The sequence below is a fragment of the Eschrichtius robustus genome, chromosome 1 (genome assembly GCF_028021215.1).
Source record: "Eschrichtius robustus isolate mEscRob2 chromosome 1, mEscRob2.pri, whole genome shotgun sequence".
NCBI classification, from domain to species: domain Eukaryota; kingdom Metazoa; phylum Chordata; class Mammalia; order Artiodactyla; family Eschrichtiidae; genus Eschrichtius; species Eschrichtius robustus.
The window spans coordinates 32711439-32728079 of record NC_090824.1 but is presented as its reverse complement, the minus strand read 5'-3'; the positions used below and the strand labels follow the sequence as shown (position 1 = coordinate 32728079).

General features: G+C 37.8%; 1 protein-coding gene across 1 annotated transcript; it reads right to left on the bottom strand.

Moving 5' to 3' along the window:
* Positions 1-231: 231 nt before the first annotated feature.
* ERH (ERH mRNA splicing and mitosis factor) lies at positions 232-16631 on the bottom strand. The gene is made up of 4 exons (XM_068564102.1): positions 16502-16631; positions 12791-12878; positions 7547-7667; positions 232-739 (listed from the first exon to the last, which is right to left on the bottom strand). The coding sequence occupies exons 1-4, from the start codon at positions 16502-16504 to the stop codon at positions 637-639; spliced, it is 315 nt and encodes a 104-aa protein (XP_068420203.1). The 5' UTR covers positions 16505-16631; the 3' UTR covers positions 232-636.
* Positions 16632-16641: the final 10 nt, after the last annotated feature.

Genomic DNA, 16641 nt, shown 5'->3' with positions numbered 1-16641 from the left:
ATAATGTTTGCATCACCAGTAGGTACAAACCTTGGAGATACAACTGAGATTCACTTACAGCTCTTTAGCTTCATATAAGCCACAGCAAAACATATTCAGCACATATATAGGTTTTCTTCAAATTCACTGTGTAGCAGGCTACTGGTTTAGAAACTGATAATGCTTTGGCAAGAAAATCCAACTCAGTTCAGAGACCAAAAAAAAAAAAAAAAAAAATCACTCAGGGGAAAATATAACTAAAGGACATTTATTTGTTTTTCACTACGACTTCGTCTTTATGACATAAGTAAAGCGCGTCACCACCCCCACCCTGATTTGAAGAAGGGTTAGTACAGTGAATGTTGTAAAGCAGATATGAACAGTCTGAAGGACTGGAACCAACATTAACTGACAAAAACCAACTTCCATCTAAATCATCATAAAAATGTTTAAGTAAAAAAAAAAAGGAGTGGAGAGAAGGGGGCAAAGGGGGTTTCAGATTGAACAAGATCCTCATATTTATCTAATACATTCAATCCTGGCTAGAGTGTACCAAAATGGAAACAGGATTACTATAATACAAAACTTCTACTACAGCACACTGTACACACCTGTGTTCCAAGCCCACCCCCATCCCCCTAACGCTTCCAAACTCAACTATTTCCCGGCCTGTTGGGCCTGTCGACGAAGGAGCACGTAGATCTTCTCTTTAATCCAGTCTTTGTTATAAGGCTGGTATGTCTGGGTATCAGCTCGGTAACTGAGGAACAGAAAGGTAATAAGCAAAGTTACAATGGTCAATTACTGTCACGTTTTTAAAACCTGAAATCATAACTGCCCAATGATGGCACAGATGTGCACATGTTCATACATGAACTTAATGAAAACATAAAAGAGCTGATTACATAACTGTTGAATTTTAAGCGATATGAAGTTTAGATCACCTAGTACCATCTTACAGCAGAAAAAGAAACCAAGGCCTAGAGATCTTAAGTTAAATGTGTAATGTTACACATCTACTTCTTGACAAAGTATGACCAGAAACCATGTGTTCTTTCTCCTACATAGTTACTATTTTTATGGTTCTTTTAGTGATTAAAAAACAAAAATTGGGGCTTCCCTGGTGGCGCAGTGGTTGAGAATCTGCCTGCCAATGCAGGGGACACGGGTTCGAGCCCTGGTCTGGGAAGATCCCACATGCCGCGGAGCAACTAGGCCCGTGAGCCACAACTACTGAGCCTGCGCGTCTGGAGCGTGTGCTCCGCAACAAGAGAGGCCGCGATAGTGAGAGGCCCGCGCACCGCGATGAAGAGTGGCCCCCGCTCGCCGCAACTAGAGAAAGCCCTCGCACAGAAACGAAGACCCAACACAGCCAAAAATAAATAAACAAATAAATAAAAAAAAAATTAAAAACAAACAACTAAAGCTATGCCCTTTAAAAAAAAAAAAGTTTCTTTTAAAAAAAAAAAAAAACAAAAATTGAACACTAATTCAAATTTGCTAAATTTACTTTGAATCAACTTAAAAAAAAACCTTTAATATGTTACTGCCACAAAGATTTCTTCCCTGAAAAGTATAAACAGAAGGAAATACTTTTGTATACATCCAATATTTTAGGATTTGCTTTTTAATATAAACAATGCTAGAGGCTGGGAGGGGTCTGGAGTACAAGGAGTAGCATTAGCAATGAAGCTCCAATAGGATTCCAGGGTTTTGGGAGTACAAGGCATCAACTTAATAGCCAAATCACTCAAGGTATCTTTAGAGGACTCAAAAAATAGAAACATTCCAGCTGACCTACAACTGAAATCTAGCTGGTTAAGCAATAAATTCATTTTTTTGGAGTTAAAAAAAACTAAAGCTATAGTATAAAAAAAGCAGACAATAAGTAAGCAGAGATTGCACAAATACAAGGCACATCACAGTGTTTCAAAGCCATGTGCACCATCTGGTGGAAACACTGCATGGCATTCAAGAGAGGCAAAGGATGCAACTTGCCTTAAAAAACAACAACAACAAAAAACCCTTAGGGATGCCCTAGAAAAATGAAATATCTAATTTATCAATTATTGTTTCATTTTACCCAGAAGTCTCATTTTTTAGCTTCTCAGCAAAAAATTATATACATATAAATACAAATGATAGTAAATACCTATTAAGAAGTTGCCAACTGCTAGGTATTGCTTTAGGCACTCATCTGAATCAACTCACTTAATCCTGTTTACATTACAACCCTGTGAGTAGATAAAATTATTATCCTTGTTTTATAAAGGAGGAAACCAAGGCTCAAAAAAGTTCAGTAACTTATTAGCTAAGTGACTTCAGGCAAGGAGTGAAAGCTTAAACACTCCTGACCAGAGTCCTTACTGTGAACCACTAAGGTAGAAACCTACGACCCAATTTTTGAAGAGAAACAAACTCCAAAGTAGGAATGCTTTACACCATTATCATATTCTTCCCCTGAATGGTAAGGTCAGAATCTGGTTTATTAAAAATGCATAAGCTTTCTACTTTTACAAAACATTTGGCTTTTTACTAATGTCCTTTTGTTACAATGAGAAATACTCTAAAAAGTAAACTAATTTTCTTTGACTATCCTCTGTTCACACGTCCTGATTAAATAAGTGCTAATCTAGTCTACTCCAAGGTAGGGCAGAATAGACTACAATATTTATATTAACACTGGAACAGAAATAAAAAAGGAAAAGAATTTTTCAGAACTATAATATCTGGGTGGGACAGCCTTATTTAGATCATTCCCCCCACCAAGATCACTTTAGAATCCGTCAACTTGCATGCTATTTTCCAACTTAAGAAATAGTTAATAATGCCTTCTTTATGGAAAGCTGTATGTTGATGGCTGTTAACTGACACTTGAAAATGAGACAATTAAATGTTAAGTACATTAATAAAATCCCTAGCTGTTGGCACAGATAAATCTTTTTAGCCTACTGTTATGGTCAGTAAGTGCAGGTTTAGGGACTTCCCTGGCGGTCCAGTGGTTAAGACTCCACGCTCCCAATGCAGGGGGTGCGAGTCTGATCCCTGGTCAGGGAACTAAGATCCCACATGCCCTACAGGGTGGCCAAAAAAGAATAAAAATAAGTGCAGGTTTATGCAAGAACAGAAGCTGTGGATCTGAGCAGGGAAATCAGCTGGGGTCTTCACTGATATCAAGCTGTCTTCCTGATTAGGAAGGAGTACCTTCCTTATTACAATAACTAAGGATAAAAATGTCCCTCTGTCTCTAAGCAAACAAGAAAAGTCCTCATCTTTGAAAGGCCAAAAGGCTGTTATCTTAATCTTAAAAAAAGCCTATTTAAAAAAGAAACAACAAAAAACAAAAAAACCCACCTAACAGATCACAGAACTGTGAAGAAATTTGTACTCTGATTTCAAATATATGAAATACAAATCCTTCATGAATAAATTTTACTATTAATGCATGGTCAGTTTGTTTTGGGTTTAATTATGTCAACAAAGTATCTTACTTATTCCATTCTTCCTCTACCAGTTTAAGGATAAATAATAAAAAATGTCTTGCCATTTAAACTTAATACAAGCAACGAGTACACAACAATTACAAACCAAAAATGAACTCAATTCTTGGTCTGAGGAATAACAGGCCAAGTCACAATCCCTGATTAAGGAGAGGGGCAAGATGTGCTGTCATAGGAAATGCCATGGCAACAGGTGACCTCTTCGGAAGCAATTTTGGAAATCTTATTTCTCTGGAACATTCAAATAACAAAGTCATATGGGCAAAATGGTTCTAAATCCAAATTTGATTCTGAAAGTTTTCAAAGGCCAAAAGTTCAACATTAGAGATAGAAACATAAATAGCTACAGTTTACAGTTTTTCAGACAAGTAAAAACTATAGATTACCATTAATCTCTCTTTTATACTATCTGAACTACTACAACATAGAAAGAATTACCTATAATAATTAAATAATTATTGTAATATATATAATTGTATATTATATAATTAAAGATGTCTTTTCTCTGTTTTGCTTTAATAATGCAAGTATTAGAAATCATTTTAGCATGCTAGACGTAGTTTCTGGTTTACACTTAACGCCACAAAGTTAGAAATGTTATGTTCTATCACTAATGACATACCTGTAGTATGTCCCTATAAAAGCTACTATTTTACTCTGTGTAACTTTCACTGTCAAAAAACCAACATAATACCTCTTTATTCGTTAACAGTACAATTTAACTCACTTGTGAAATTTGAAACTATCATTCTACTTGTGGCAGATTTTAAAGAACCAACCTACTCACTATAATTAAAAATAAAACCCTGCCTGATGTCAACCTAGTTAAAAAGGGAGTTCCTGCCATACACCTGATACTGTTGTGCTAAGTAAGCACTGCATCCTCACCAGTAGTCCTGTGAGGCAGATGTATCTAAATTTTACAATTTACAATTGTAAATTTTACAAATAAGCAATCTGAGGTTTAGCAGTATTAAGCTAACTTGCCCAAGGGAGCTAGCAAATGACAGAGCCAGGATTCAAACTCAGCTATGTCTAATCCTAAAACTCCAGTTAGATCTTAACCATAACCTCCCAAGGTTGTAAGTAATTCCCCATCTGTTGCGAATAAGTGCCACATCCCAAACCATCAGGATTAGATACCCAATGTCTCAATAAGTGATTTTTATAGAATCAGAAAGACAGCCATTAATTTTTAAAATAAAATCAACAATTCATTTAAAGAATGAAATGAGAATATGCACACTAGCTCTGTTAAAATTTTAAGTTCCAACTGAAACATCCAATGTTTAAGTTCAAGTGTGAATATTTCCCCAAATACACCTAGAACAAAGATATATTAAAAAACAAAACAAACAAACAAAACCCTCCATCATAGTGTAAAAATAAAATAAAATAAAATACCCACAGCTTAATCAGATAAATAACTTCCAAGATTTCTGAGAATATAAGACACTGCAAAATTTAGCATGAAATAAGTCATATTAGATTCTTTCACTTTTATTTAGACCATTCTATCATTTCCGACTATAGCTCTGTAATGCAGATGAGAGAAAAGGAAGATTACCAATAATTTTAAAAAGCTATGCCTCAAATCATATAATATTGGTGACATGTATTTTAACAACCAATATTTACTCAATATCAACTATGTGCCAAATACTATTCTAGGCACTGGGGATACAGCAACGAACAAAAACAAAGCTCCCTGTTCTCAAATTCTAGAAAGTAAATAAACACATTATTGGTGATTTCATATCCACTAGATGATCCTGCCAACATCTGGGCCTCTCAGTTCCTTGAACTCCTCTCCTCCAATGATCTCATCTCCTGCCCTTCCTTGGCCAGATCCCTATACCTTCTCATTACCAGCAACTTCAATCTCCCAATTTCAAGCACCTTGTTCTCTGATCACTACTTCCCAATAACCCACCTTCAACAATCCTTTGACCCCACTGTGACCTGTAATTAATTGATCCTACCTGTCCCCACCCCATCCCAACCCCTACATGGTCATTCAGTCCCTTGCATTAATACTCCCTTGCATACATCCTCAACTGTTCGCAAAATCTCTGCTGATTCTCTACCTGTAGAGACTCACCTGTAACCATTCAGGTTAAGAGTGACTAGGAAAAAACTATTATCACATGATTAATTTAACTTTAAATTCATTATCAAGTACCTCTTAAACCACACATTCCCTAATCCCTTCACCCTCGTAGATAATTTCTTACCTCTCTTCACAAGCCTCCGACACCTCCTCCCTCACCCTTAATTTCAAATGGTGTCCTTCTTCCTATTTTCCTGAGGTAACTAAAGCAATTAGAGAACAACTTCCCCAAGCTTCCACCATATCTGCCCATCCTTCCTACTCTACTATTAATGTACTGTCCAAGATCCTACCTAAAGCCATCAATTTTCCCCTCTACTACATCATCCCAACAGCCTGCAAACTTACCATTATTTCTCTCAGCTTAAAAACAAAATTAAAGCGAAAAAAAAGGTATTCCTTTCTCTAGCTATAACCCCATTTCTCTGCTCTCCTTCTGAGCTAAATTCTTCAAAAAAGTTGTCTGTGTTGGCTGCCTACAATTTCTCTCCTCATTAACTTAAACTCACTGGAATATATAAAGATTTTACTCCTGTCACACTACCAAAACTGCTCTGGAAGTCACCAAAGACTTCCACACGGCTAAACCAAGAGTCAGTTCTCAGTCCTCATTAATTTGATCTACCAATAATATGAAGTACTTTTGAATTGGCTTCTAGGATATCACCCTCTCTGCCCCACCAAATTCATCTCCCTCTACTCTCCCCCTCACTTATTCTTCTGCAGCTTCACAGGGTTCCTTTTAACCTAATTTATTCACTGCTCAATCCCCAGTGCCTAGAACACACATGGTACATAGTTGGCACTTAATAAATATTTGTTAAATGAATATGTATGTGTCTCTTTCTGTGTGCGTCAGGCAATACACAGATCAACTATAGTCATTACAAACCAACATAGCGTAATGTATATAGCTCTATTGGCCTCAACAGTTTTCTGAGTTTTTATATTAAAATAATAAAATTATAAACACATTTCATTAAAGACCAGAACTGGATCACTTGAATGTTCTGAGTGAACAAAATGAAATGGCTATAACTGAAACACAATGAAGAGATGCAGAAAACAAAACTCAAAAATTGCAAGGAGATGCTTATTTTCACCAGCAATCTTTGGTGAGACAGCAAGTCCAGGCTTGGCTCCAGTGGTGATCCAGGAAGTGCCTCAGAGTAGGACGTGTATGTTTTTCACCACTGAAAAATATTTTTTTCTTCTAGCACAGTGTCTGGCATGTAATAAACATTAAGGCATCTGGTGACTGAAGATCTCATTGTAAGGTACTTCCCTTTTCCTCTTTAAAATTAGCTGTACTTATCCTCAGGCTCTTGTCCAAAAATGCTGAGACTGAGTTAAGCATTACAGACTCACTTGCTCCTTAGTAATAGTGGTGATAAGTAATTATTGAAATAAATTATAACAAGCATAATATGTTAGGAAAAAATTTTTAATTTGACAAACCTCTGAGAATAGAAAACATAAGGGTCTATAAAAAAAAAAAAATCTCATTCTAACATGCCAAAATATACTTGATTAACACTGGGTGGAATTAAAATTAAATTCCATTTCAGTCCTACATATATTTACATTCTAAAAATAATGTCATGAAAACAGAATACTCTTAGTTTTAATCCAAAGCCAACCGCTTTAGGATAAAGACTATAACGGGGGAAAAAAAAAAACTAAGAAAAAGATTATTAAGTTTAAGGAACAAAGTTCTCAGTTCAAAGTTGATGCATACTAACTGCATCAATTAGCAAAGTTGTTAAGATTTTCCTGTGCCTTTAGCTTTATGTTGACAACTTAATTTATGAGCCACATGCAGAAAAAATATTAATTAATACATAGTAAGCAAAACACAACGATCAGTGTCAGGCAGAGTGAGTTCCCAATACCATAAATCGCCTCAAACAAACAAACAGAAAAATACAATTTAAAAGATATGGCGGCTAATACTTACACAAGGCAGCTGAGGTCTGCCAGGTCATCAATGAAGTCAAATAACTGACTGATATCATATGTGATAGAGGGGCTGTTGGGATTCATTCTCTTCAGATGTTCTTCATACATTTTACAAACACCTAAGAGAGAGGGGAAAACCAAGATCTTACAATTGTATGAACTTTAGATATGAGTAGCGTTATATGCTAATATCATAATATTTATTTTTACAAAATTGGGCTGGGAAAAGAACAGTAAGTTGATCACTTTTGTTTTCACTGTTGCCACTAGCAAATTTTTAAAAATTTTATAAATTCACCAGAATGTTGGTATCTTGTGCCTTAATAATAAAACTTTTTTTTTTTTTTTGGCTGCACCGTGCACAGCTTGTGGCACTTAGTTCCCTGACCAGGGATTGAACCTGGGTCCCCTGCCGTGGAAGCGCAGTGTCCTAACCACTGGATCGCCGGGGAATTCCGACAGTGTGTGTCTTAGCAGGTTTTTCAATAAATAAATATGTTCTATCCTGTACATACAGGTCTTCATGTACCTCTAAATTGACTTCATAAATTTCCTAAGAAAAAGTAACATTCAACCACAGAGTTGTCAAAAGCCATCTTAGTAAGGGTTTTTGATTGGTACTGGTACACACACTGTGATCAGAAACATCACTCATAAGTTCCTTCATAGAAAGGGTGAAATGGAAAGGAAGTAAAAACCTTTTACAATGACGGAAATTTCATTGTAGCACTGACCCACAGTTACCATCATACTTAGCGGTGAAAGACTGAATGCTTTCCCACTCAGATTAGAAGAACACTAGAATATCCGCTCTTGCCTCTCTTATTCAACATTGTATTGGAGGTTCTAGTCAGGTTGATTTGGCAAGGAAAAGAAATAACAAGCATTCAGATTGGAAAGGAAGAAGTGTACCTATCTCTATTCACAAATGACATGATCTTATATACAGAATATCTTAAGGAAACTACAAAACACAAACTATTAGAACTAATAAATGAGTGCAGCAAGATTGCATGATATAAGATCAATATACAAAAATCAATACTTCTATATCCCAACAATAATCTGAAAATGAAATAAATAGCACCAAAAAAGAATTCTTATGAATAAATTTAATAAAAAAGATGCAAGACACACACTGAAAACTATAAAATGTCACTGAAAGTAAAGATTTAAATAAATGGAATGCTATCTCATGTTCATGGAATGGGTGACTCAATATCAAGATGGTCATACTCCCCCAAATGATCTATAAATTTAATGCAATCCATATCAAAATCTGAAGTACTTTTGCAGAAACTGAGAAGTTGATCCTAAATTTGATACAGAAATACAGGGGTCTAGGATAGTCAAAACAATATTGAAAAAGAACAAAGTTGGAAGACTCACACTTCCTGATTCCAAAACTTATTCCAAAACTACAGTAATCAAGACAGTGTGGTACTGCTTATGCATAAAGACAGGCACACAGATTAATGGAATAGAAGCAAGAGTCCACAAATAAACCCTCACATCTATGGTCAACTGCTTTTTGACAAAGAGACCAAGACAATCCAATGGACAAAGAGTAGTTTTATTAACAAACGGTGCTACGACAACTGTACATTCACATGCAAAAGAAAGAACTTGGATCCATCTCACGCCACGTATAAATATTCACTCAAAATGGCCCCGAGACTTAAATGTAAGAGTCAAAACTATAAAACCCTTGGAAGAAAATACAGACACAAATCTTTTTGACTTTGGATAAGGCAATGGCTTCTTAGATAAGTTGGACTTCATCAAAATTTAAACCTTTTGTGAGAATCTGCCTGCCAATGCAGGGGACACGGGTTCGAGCCCTGGTCTGGGAAGATCTCACATGTCACGGAGCGACTAGGCCCGTGAGCCACAATTGCTGAGCCTGCGCGTCTGGAGCTTCTGCTCCGCAACGAGAGGCCGCGATAGTGAGAGGCCCGCGCACCGCGATGAAGAGTGGCCCCCGCTTGCCACAACTAGAGAAAGCCCTCGCACAGAAACGAAGACCCAACACAGCCATAAATAAAAATAAATAAATTAATTAAAAAAAAAATTTAAACCTTTTGTACGTCAAAGGACACTATCAAGAAAGTGAAAAGACATACCACAGACTAGGAGAAAATCTTTGCAAAACATGTATCTGATAAAGGACTGTTATCAAAAATATACAAAGAACTCCTAAAATTCAACAATAGGAAAACAAACAACTCAATTAAAAAAATGGGCAAAAGATCTGAACAGACACCTCACCAGAGAAGATATACAGAAGGAAAATAAGTGTTATGAAAAGATGCCCAACATCACGACATGAGGAGATGGCAAATTAAAATAATGAGGTATCACTATACATCTATTAGAATGGCAAAAAAATCCCAAACACTGACAATACCAAATGCTGCCACAGGAGCTCTCATTCACTGCTGGTGAGAATGCAAAATGATATAGCCACATCTGAAGACAGATTGTCAGTTTCTTACAAAGCTAAATACAGCCTTACTATAGGATCCAACAATCATACTCCTCAGTATTTACCCAAAGGAGTTGAAAGCTCAGATCCACACAAAAACCTACACAGTAATGTTTATAGCAGCTTTATTCATTGCCAAAGCTTGGAAACAACCAAGATATCCTTCAATAGGTGATGGATAACCAAACTGTGGTATATCCATACAATGGACTATTATTCAGCAATAAAATGAAACGAGCTATCAGGCCACGAAAAGCATGGAGAAACCTTAAAAACACATTGCTAGGTGAAAGAGCCGATCTGAAAAAGCTACATATTATAATTCCAACCATACAACATTCTGGAAAAGGTGAAACTATGGAGATATTATAAAGATCAGTGGTTGTCAGAGGTTTGGGGGGAGAGATGGATGAGTAGGTGGAGCACAGGGGATTTTTTGGGTAGTAAATGGTCATTACACATGTCAAAATCCACAGAATGTTCAACGCAAACATTAATGTAACTACAGACTTTAGTTAATAATGTATCAGTATTAATTCTACAATTGTAATAAACGTGTCAAACTAATACAGGATGTAAATAATAGGGAAAACTGGGAGGGCGTGGGAAGGAAGCACGAGTATGATAGAACTGTACTTTCTAACCAATTTTCCTGTAAACCTGAAACTACTCTAAAAAAAACTAATCTATTAATTTTGTTTGTTTTTTTGTTTTTGTTTTTGGCTGCGGTGGGTCTTCGTTGCCGCACGCGGGCTTTCTCTAGTTGCGGCGAGCAGGGGCCACTCCTCATTGCGGTGCGCGGGCCTCTCACTGTGGTGGCCTCTCTTGTTGCGGAGCACGGGCTCTAGGTGCGCAGGCTCAGTAGTTGTGGTGCATGGGCTTAGTTGCTCCACGGCATGTGGGATCTTCCCGGACCAGGGCTCGAACCCATGTCCCCTGCATTGGCAGGCGGACTCCCAACAACTGTGCCACCAGGGAAGCCCAAATCTATTAATTTTAAAAAAGGGATGCGGGGAGGGAAAGCTCTGTATTCCAGAGGAATATTAACTACTATAACGAAGAAAATTACCATTTGGCAACCACCATGTGAGAACTGATTCCAGTATTTCCATTTTAACTTTTAAAATGGAAAATAAACCACCATTTCTAATTTTAAAAGAAAGAAAAAAAAAAAAGAGCTATCAAGCCACAAAAAGACATGGAAGAACCTTAAATACATACTAAGTGAAAAAAGCCAGTCTGAAAGGGCTACATATGGCAATGATTCCAATTCTATGACAAGGCAAAAACAATGGAGGCAGCAAGGAGACCAGTGGTTGCCAGGCAGCAGGGATGCGGTGAAGAGGGATGAACAGGTGGAGCACAGGGGATTTTTAGGACAGTGAGCCTATTTTATATGATACTGTAATGGTAGATACATGACATTATGCATTTGGCAAAACCCACAGAACTGCACAACACAAAGAATGAACCCTAATGTAAACTATGGACTTTAATAATAATGTATCAATACTGGTTCATCAACTGTAACCAATGTACCATACCAATGCAAGATTTATTAATATAGGAAACTGGGGTTAGGGAGAAGTATATGGGAACTCTCTGTACTTGCTGTTCAATTTTTCTTTAAACCTAAAACTGCTCTAGAAATAAAGTGTATTCATTAAAAAGACAGTGTATGTACAAAGTCTACCTTAATGGCAAGTAAGGATATCAGCAGAGGAAGGGACCTGAGAAAAGAACAAGAGCCTTGCTCTTCTAGAGCAGAATCTGATGGCAGGATCAGGAAAGCTTAGAAGCTGTCTCTAATTACTACAAGTAGCTTTTTCCCCCCCACAGGTCTACCCATTGTTGGTTTTAAAGGAAGAGATTTTAAGTCTAACCCTGTTAGTTTCAGATAATCAACAAATTCAGGGACATGCCCGCAGCAAAAACACCGACTAGAAAATCTTTATAGGAAGAAGTGAAGAATGTGCAATTTGCTAGACAGGCTGCAGGGTGGTTTACTTGATGTAATGATTAAATGTAAAGACGAATCCAATTTGCCATGATCCAATCTATGTGCTCTCATCTAATGGTTTACTGAGGGCTAACACTTCCCTTCAGGGTGGTGCCAGCTTATTAAATGTACAGGAAAGTATACTGATTTGGTTCCATCTGCCTTTATTCACTGAGGTAATTTTTTACTTTTTAACATTCTGATGGACTAGCTTTTAACATTTATTTGTTTAATAAGCAGACCATTAGGTTCTGTAGGCACTATTAGGTTCCTCGGGCCTGCCTTAACAACTCTATAGTGCTTGAGTTTAACCACAATATATAAGGAATGCCTGTAAAATATTTACATAACACAGTAACAAAATAACAGAACAAATAACAGAACATTTACATAACAATCAGAGGCTTGGGAAAGTCATTATATAATGAGCTTGATTAAAAAAAAGTAAAGTAATATTTGCAACAGAAAAAGACAGTATATAAAATTTATATTTCAAATATTCAACAAATACGGTCCTAAATATCTACTTTCCTTGCTCAAATTAACAATGCAAGAAATCTGGAGAAAAAAACAAACCCAAGACACCTGAGAGTTGCAGCACCTACCACTCTCACCCCGGGCCAGCGTCAACAAGCCGGTGTGGACGCTAGCGTGGGAGTGGGGAGTCTCTACAGCCCGGCCCCCCCCACCCCCCAACACCTCCCCACCCCCGAAACAAACTCAAAGATTTCTACCCCTCGACTAGTGTTTAAACTTACCTTCCATGCATTCATTCACAGATTCATAGTCAGCATAAGTTCTGCCTTCTGGTCTCTTGGTAGGCTGTACCAGCAAAATGGTGTGAGACTGCGGAGGGAAAAGTGATTTCAATATAAGTTTCCAACTCATATTTGAGAAATTCGTAGTATGAGATAGAATCTCCATTCATGACAAATGACCATTGGTTATTAAAACACTATTAATCAGGGTGCTCCTTCTACAATACTTATGCCTTTGCCCAAGTGTAGCACCAGAAGCTGGATTACCTTCTGTAAGGTCTCTCTTAGCCTCCCAGTCCTTGATGAGTGCTTTCTCAAACTTTTATTGCACTTACTGACGGCAAGTACTCAGCATAAGCTACCCTGTACTGTTTTTTCTCTTTTGCACCTATCTTCCTAGCCAGATTATAAACCTGCTTAGGTGTTCTATCTCCACTGGTCACTTTCTAGCTCTAGCCCTACTAAGTCCCTAGTAAAAACAGATATGGGCTGATGAAAGGAGAGAAAAAGGAAGACACTATAATGACTGCAAGCACTGCATCAATCTATGTTCTTTTTCTAACTTTAGCACAACAGTGAAGTCACATCTTATCCAGGGATTAGATTCAAGCATTAAGGCGTAAGATAAGTTGGCAATATAAAATTAGTATATATAGTTAACATTACCCTAGAAAATCCATTAAATTATTCACCTAGTAGATGACTCACCTTAAGGGGCTATGTTGTACCAAAATAATGTATTTTTAAACTCTAGAATCACACAAAATAGCTAGAGGATCACATTGTAGGAGATGTGAACAGGCCTAAAGAACAGCAGATAGATTTTTATCTTCCATCTCACCCTCACTGGGGAGCACGTTTTTGTTAGTGGGTCTATTTCAGGGTTTCTCAACCTTGGCACTATTACATTTGGGGCTGGAAGATTCCTTGTTGCAGAGGCTGTCCTGTGCATTGCAGGATGTTCGGCAGTATCCCTGGTCTATTCCCACTAAATACCAGTCGTACCTGCACTCCCCTCTCCTGGCCGAGGTGTGACAACCAAAAATGCCTCCAGAACACTGGTCTGTTGAGGGTACAACCCCTTCTAATTTTTTGCCAAGTGTGTTAAGGCTTATTAATTAAATTCAAGTATGATGTAACCTCACTGTAAACCCAATCCTAAATCAAACTATTCATATTTCTCTCTTCTGCTGTACTATTATTTGTGGGTAAAAAACAAACAAAATCTCCTAATTACAGGAAGCAAACTGTTTTGAAATGATCAGAATTTTTAACCACCAACAATCTGCAACTGAAATAGCTGATGCCTAGACTTTCTGAACAAATCACCCCCAAAATAGTACTTTGAACAAAATATGAAAAACAAAGGAATTTATCGTACTCCTCCCTCCCCATCAAGAGCTGAGTCATTCTGATTAAAAGTTTGAGGATTTGAAATAAAACAGAACTTGATGACAAGAGATGAAAAGTAATTCTCACCTATAACGACCTGAACACAATCAAGGCCTTTCTAAAATAGTGAGTAAAAGCTAAAGAAAGCAGTATATTAGATTACTTGTTATTTATAAGTTTTTATAAGTCACCAGTAGTTTCAATAGGTCATATGTTGAGAAGAAAATTAATTTATAAACTACATTAGCATTCCTGCAAAAGGGCCTGCCCCATACACTAGCCATACCAGTTGCTACTATATTAATTTTGTTCTTATTCTAATGCAAAATAAAGGATTTAGTCACTTAAGAGAGTAAAGATATGGAAATGCCTATACAGTATGCTTTTTATATCTACCCTTAAAGTGAACCTGAGCGAAGTTTACTGTTTTCAGTACTTACTGCCCAAAGACAAGGCTTAAAAATTAAGAACAAGAAATGACTAAATTTACAGAACTGTAGTCAAAATGGTTATTATTCTTAAGTGGCAGTGCCTTTCTGTCACCAGTTTAAGATCATAATACCTCTCAAACCAATTTTGGTCACTTTCTTCTTATTGGAGCCATTTTTGGAACCCTTTCGCTTTACTAAAAATCCAAATATATTTGCCCTATCAATTTTTTCCTTCTTCTGGACAGATTTGGTCCTGGCTTTCCTTAGGGTACTCTTTCTCAGGGGAATGACCAGTTCCATATATATATATATATATATATGTATATACACACACACAGACACACACATACAAAACATAAGTACATACAGTTAAACATATATATTTATATTTGCCACAATAGGAAGATAACATTGTGAAACCTAAATCAGAAAAATAAAATTTATGCAGAATTACCTTAATAAAATCCTTATTCTGATTACCAAGTGGCTTTGACTCACTCTAATGAATAGTTAATTTGGCTTTGTTAACTTTTTTAAAGTCTCACAAACATGAACCCTAAGAATAGTCATTCTACTGCTGCAGAAATACTACAGTGCATAACATTGGCTCTTTAGCTTCAAATGCTTCTCCCCAACTACCAAAAAGAAAAAAAAAAGAAAGTGAAGCTGGTATCTTCAGTAAAGCAAAAGTACTTAAGACTTTTGAACCAACAATTGTTCACTTTAAATACAAATTCCAATTTTTAATTCTATTTGAAATGATAAGGAATTATCACTGATATTTGTTCAACGAGAATGGGTTGTTGATATTAACTGCTGTCATTTTCCCAGATTTTGATCTAAGCATTTTAATACAATACCAAATAGTGACATAAAAGGCAGAGAAAGAAGGAAACTCAGAGATGAAACGACTTGCCCAAGGTCACATTGCTAGTTATAACAAAACGGAAACTGGAAACCCAGTCTTCTAATTCCTAGTCCTCTTTGGGAGATTATGTTGGGTCAAACATTGAAATTCAGAAAAGGACAACCTGAAAAAAGTTCCTTGTTAACAACAGCTGCATAATCTGTTAATAACTGCAGCAACCAGAAAACGAAAATTGAAGTGTGAAAGTATCCATGACTCCTCAGAATCCCTGTGAGCGTCTCCTTTTTGCGGATTACAAAATACACACACACAAGCAAAAAACAAAAAACCACCAACAACCCTTCCCACCCACTCCACTACCAACCCGGTCAGATTCTAAGGAACCTGGACCTTCAGCTGAACCTATCTTTTCAGCCTCCAGCCCCAAGAGAATATAAATAACGATAAGCACAGGATTAAGGGCTGAAAAAACAAAAAAACCCCAAAAAACCCACACCAAACCAGGCCTCTGGAGGTCTTAGAGAAAAGGAAAAATATTACATATTTTTCCAAAAAGGCAGAGCACAGAAAAACAAAAGCGAATAGCTGAGAAAGCACGCTACAAAGCAAAGACGACCCCTCCTGGCCCACACGCTGGGTGCAGTAGACTCAATCTGTCAGCTTCGGGACAGGATTGTCATACATCCCTCGGCCATTGTTCACACAGGAAGCTAGAGAGTTTGGAGGGAAAGGGCAGCCTCCCCACGCCTGCCTCTACCAAGCAGCAATCGGGAGAAAGAGCATCCTCCGCACCGCACGCTTTGCCCGAGCCAGCCGGCGGGCGCGCAACCGCAGGGCGGACCCTGGCTCCGGGGCCTACCGCCAGGCCCAGCGTCTCCGCGGCGGGAAGGGGAAGGGTCGACCCATATGCCGGAGGGCCGAGCAGCAGCATGCTCGCGCCGGACTGGGTGGGGAGAAGATGTATGGGCTGGGGTCACCCTGGAGGCTGGGGGCTCGGGGAGCCGGTTAGGCCTTTCTCACCATCGCGCCAAACTGTCGCTGCAGCCGTTGCCGACTCCTCTGCCGACTCCGCCGCCGACTCCGCCGCAGCCCACGAGTTTGGCCGCAACGCAGCCAACAGCCAATGCCCGCGAGATGAGCCGCCGGAAGTCGTCAGAAAG

Coding starts and splice junctions, on each gene's coding strand:
- ERH (XM_068564102.1), bottom strand. Junction 7,668..12,790: donor TGTGAATGAATGCATGGAAG/GTAAGTTTAAAC, acceptor CCTCTCTCTTAG/GTGTTTGTAAAATGTATGAA. Junction 740..7,546: donor GCAGACCTCAGCTGCCTTGT/GTAAGTATTAGC, acceptor TCTGTTCCTCAG/TTACCGAGCTGATACCCAGA.